At 40.2% G+C, this 4,715-nt stretch overlaps 1 protein-coding gene across 1 annotated transcript; it reads right to left on the reverse strand.

Moving 5' to 3' along the window:
- Window positions 1–1,512: 1,512 nt before the first annotated feature.
- TMCO2 (transmembrane and coiled-coil domains 2) lies at window positions 1,513–4,450 on the reverse strand. Its single transcript, XM_025857039.2, has 2 exons — window positions 4,052–4,450; window positions 1,513–1,912 (listed from the first exon to the last, which is right to left on the reverse strand). Exons 1-2 carry the CDS (start codon window positions 4,295–4,297, stop codon window positions 1,598–1,600), a joined length of 561 nt encoding a protein of 186 aa, XP_025712824.1. The 5' UTR covers window positions 4,298–4,450; the 3' UTR covers window positions 1,513–1,597.
- Between the last annotated feature and the right edge of the window lie 265 nt (window positions 4,451–4,715).

The raw sequence follows: 4,715 nt of genomic DNA on the forward strand, positions 1-4,715 counted from the left end.
TTGACTTTAATTTTTCCAAATTTCAATTAAATTTTTAAAAAGTAATCTCTACACCCAACATTGGGTTCGAACTCATAACCCCGAGATCAAGAATCACATGTGCCACCGACTGAACCAGCCAGTTGCCCTGAGAAATTGACTTTAAAAGATTGCATGGCACACCTTCAGCAGCAGAGTTAACAAACTACTCACCTACACTGTGAGATAATGCACATTGTTGGTAACTTCCATCTGTTCTGTTCACCACATCATGAATTAAAGCTGATCTGAGGATGAGATTAGTGTGTCTTACCCTGAAGCCAAAATTCTTCATTGTAGCTTAGGAAATAGCCAGTGCTTCAGCCACCCTGAAATTCTCCTGCTTTCCAGCCAAGCCTCGCTCTTTTTTATATGGCTCCAAGGTAATTTGTGAAGCATGAATACCTTCCATTTCATTGTCTGCCCGTGTAACCCTTTATGGGACTACTCAGTGTCACTTCCTTAGCACAGCCTTTGCTGGACCTACCCTGTATTCACTGACCCGTTTTTACACTGAGTACACTATATTATACAGAGGTTGCATTTTAATGCCGCACACTGGACAAAAATTATGGTCAAAATTACCCTCATAATCCCTTAGGAAGATGCCACTAAGGAGATTGTTATATTGTCTCCTGTTGAATAGCACAGCCAGGTTTTTCTTCAGCATGGCAATAAATCACTGTGTCTTTCTTTGCACAAATGAAATATTTCATTTGGGTGTCAGATACAAAGTATTTCAATGGCTGTATAATCACATTTATTGTGGCAAAAATGCACACACTATAAGGCTTGTGGAATCTGAGACCCACCCACTGAGGGGATGATCTGCTGCCATCCCTCCCACCCCCGTCAGAGTATACACTCATCAAGTGAAATGACAGGTAGGTGCCTCCTTCCCTCCCTGCCAAGCTGGGATTCACAAAGGAGAATTCAGCTAAATTCAAGATGATGTGATCCCACTGTATTATATATAACTCCTTGTTCTGAAATTACCAGCCCAACCAGCCAAAATGGGTGCTCCTGAAACACAAAGGACAGATTCCCAAGGATTATCATAATGCTTAGCCCAGAGTAAGTATCAATAAAAGTTGGATAAAAGTAAAGAGTCCTTTATGTCCACCCCATCCTTGTCCATCTCTGGGTAATTAATGCAGACAGACCTTTAGGCTGAAGGCCAGCACAAGAGCCAGCCTACCTCTATAGGACAGTCCACAGCACTGCCCTCAGCAGCACTTTTTTGCTGTTTTTATTCTATCTAATCCAACCTCTTCAGCATGGAGCTCAAGGCCATATCCCTGACCCACTTTCCCTTCTTTTCCCATGGATTCCAGTTTGGCTTTCCTTTTCTATATGGCTGTTTATGGCCTCCAGCCTACCCAGTGGCATCATCATCTCCGAGACATTTTTGACTACTAGTACACCCCACATTATCCCACACACGTAAGTAGAAGCCGGGCCCTACCGAATAGGGAGACAGTCCTTGCAGGGTCATTTCGATATAGTTCTCTATCTTTATTGATACACCACCACACACACAAGGGAAAGACAGTGCTTTCCTGGAAAAGATTGGAGTCCATCACATTTCAGACGTGGACGTGAACCCTGATGTGGGCAAGGGGCTCTGGCAGTCAGAGCAGCTGCAGTAAGGCTCTGAGGAGCAATCCCTCTTCATGGCAGGTTTGTGGGAAATGATCATCCCCTCCAGGTCCTTCACTTTGTTTTCCACTGCCTGAAGTTTTTTCAAAATTCTCTCTTGCAGACCCAAGGACAGAAAGAGATTATTGTCTTGAATTGGGAGATGATTCCCTTCTGGGCTGACCAGCAAAGTCTGAAAAAAATCTGAGCCCTTCTTGTAAAGTTTGTAGAGGGTGATTACAAACAACAATATTTTCTAAAATAAAACAACAGAAGTTGAACGTTACTTGTTTATTCATGGGAATGCCTCGGATTCAAAGCAAAAACCTAGTAGTAACAATAATCCCTCATTCCTATACCAGGCCTTCTGTTCAGCAAAACATCTTCACATCTATTATTTTGTCTTTTGATCTTTATCACAAAATAGAGTGACAGGCAGGTCAGGGATTGTTATTTGCATTTAATTAATAAAGATAATAACACACACCATTTGCTAAAAATTTGCCACACGCAGGGCTCTGTGCTAGGCGGTCGTTTTGCCTACGAATGACCTATTTATGTAGAAAAAGCCCAGAACTGGGTAGCCATTTAAATACCTTCCTGTTTGGACCCTAACATTGTCCGAGGTCATATATTTGGAAATGACAGAGCCAGGACTGAAATCCAGGAATTCTGACTTCCATGTAAGTTCCCTCAGGACACTGTGGTCTGAAATACTCTATTTCCTGGTCATGGGGGAAAACATTTTTTTTTTAAAACGACCTAGGACAGATTCCTGTCAGGAGAAAAATTAAAAACCAATCATCTTTTCTCCTTATTATGATAACTGGCACTGTTTATTGAGTATTCATTCATTGTGTGCTGAGCTTTATACACACACAGTATCTCCTTTAACCCTCATGACCACCCTAAGGGAGGGACTGTTGACAAACCCATCTTACAGATAAGGAAAGTGGGGTTTTGGAGGCTGGTTGCTCTCAGTTCACACAGCAAGTGATGGGACCAAGGTTTGTACCCCAGCAGTCCAACTCCAGAGCTCATGCTATTAATCACTTGCTATACTACCTCTTTCTTGGCTGAGGTGTCTGGAGGGCTGCAAATTCATCTAATTGAGCTGAACATTAACCAAACAAGAGCAGACCCAGAATTACAGATAATAGTTCTGTTTTGTTTTCTTTTTACCTTATATTCTTTGATTAGCTAATTGAAATGTGGGTGTATACCCACATATCCCTGTTGGGGATTTAGGTTAGCTGGATTATAGTAAATGAGATTTTGGAGAAGATTTGAATTTGGAATCCTAAAAATTAGGTTCAAATCTCAGATTTGCCAGTTTTTACAATCTATGTCAACTTGGTTCAGTGATAACCAAGTTCCCTCACCCACAAGATGGATATGATACTCTCTGCCTTGCCTACCATGCAGGGTTTTGAAAGGTTAAGAGAATGCATGTGACCATGATTCCTTGACAGCAGTGATATATGAAAAGTGAATGCTACAAAATGATCCATGCAGGGTTTTGAAAGGTTAAGAGAATGCATGTGACCATGATTCCTTGACAGTAGTGATATATGAAGTGAATGCTACAAAATGATCCAGTAATAACTTCTCTCAGCGTTTACCAAGTAAACTTTAAGAAAGTCCTTTTAAAAATCCTACCCCCTTAGATTTCCACTGAACCTCAATGCACCTGTTCCCTTGTCATATGAAAATAACCTCTATCCATTTCATGGAATTGTTGGGATTCTAAAAGCATTTTGACTAATATTGTAAATATAGCTATTATTGCTGGTGATTAAACTATTAAGTTATTATTGGTGATTAGAAGTATGTAAAATCCTAAATGTTTCTTACAATCCCAACCAATTATACTCCTATTCCCAAAAAGAACCCCTGTAAATTTATTGAGCCTGATATTGTTAAAACAAAGAAATAATGAAAATATTGTGATGCCTAAATGAATATACATGCCTTGTGATCGGTTACAGAACAATGTCACAGTAAGAACAGAAAGGCCAAACCCAAGATCCCAATTATATCTGTAATGCCTATTCTTTTAAAAGGTGGCCCTCATGGTGTCTGGCACATAGTAGAAAATCAAAGATGAATATGTGATCATGTAAATTTGGGGTTAGGCTGCCTTCTCAGTTTATGAACTTGTTTGATCTATTTTATTCTAGAACTAGTCGAAGACCACTGTGAGAAAGAGCATTTTATGCTCAAAACCTAATTGGCAAAAGTTTTTAAGGTTAACCTAGTTTCAACCAGTTTCAGAGACTAGGGTTCATCTTTGCTCATCTGCATGGTTTTAAAACTGGGTAGCACAATGCAGGAGAGAGCTAACCAAATTTCAATTTAGAACTATTTAAATTCCTCTGTAACAAAAGAGTATAACCTGAATTGACTGAACACTTCGTTTCCATAAGGCATATACTCCTATTCCCAACAAAAGCAAAAAGGAAATCCCCAGGATAACTTGCACAGTTGGAGCAAGATTATCTAGTAGACCCAAATTTGTTTGCTGAGGTGGACTAGTCTCTCCCAGAAGACTTGCTTGTAGCCAATTCCATATCGAGCTCAAAGAAAGATAATCTACGATGTTGTCCCAGACAGATGAAGATGAAGGAAAAGATGTTGACATTTTAATAAGACAGCAGCTCCAGGAACTACATGTATAGAAGCTTCAGGAACCTAGATATGAGTTAGGGAGTGGCCTGGAGCCCAGGTGTTCTAGAGCCACTGTGAACTGTGCATTGTGATGTCACCGTTCTAAAGGTCAGCTTGCTTCCCACTCACCCAGTGAATTTTCTCAATCAAAACCAACAAGACATGGCCTGGATTTTCAGTTCAGTCATATTGCTTTCCTTGATCTTTGGCAAGTTCTAGCTGTAGCACAGCACTGTCCAATAGAACTTTCTGCAATGATGGAAATATTCTCTATCTGCTCTGTCCAATATGGTAGCCACTAGTCACTTGGAATGTGAATAGTGTGGCCAAGGAATTGAATTTTACATTTAATTTTAATTACATTTAAGTAGCCAATGTGGCTAGTGGTTATC

Source organism: Callorhinus ursinus, unplaced genomic scaffold (assembly GCF_003265705.2).
Source record: "Callorhinus ursinus isolate GAN/ISIS: 27379988/994484 unplaced genomic scaffold, GSC_fseal_2.0 scaffold18, whole genome shotgun sequence".
NCBI lineage: Eukaryota > Metazoa > Chordata > Mammalia > Carnivora > Otariidae > Callorhinus > Callorhinus ursinus.

What these genes read in the sequence shown, in the direction of transcription:
- TMCO2 (XM_025857039.2), bottom strand. Translation starts at nt 4,297, where the DNA reads ATGTCAACATCTTTTCCTTCATCTTCATCTGTCTGGGACAACATCGTA. An exon ending in GAAGTGTTCAGTCAATTCAG is followed by an intron (nt 1,913 to 4,051) that starts GTTATACTCTTT and finishes GTTTTATTTTAG; the next exon opens with AAAATATTGTTGTTTGTAAT.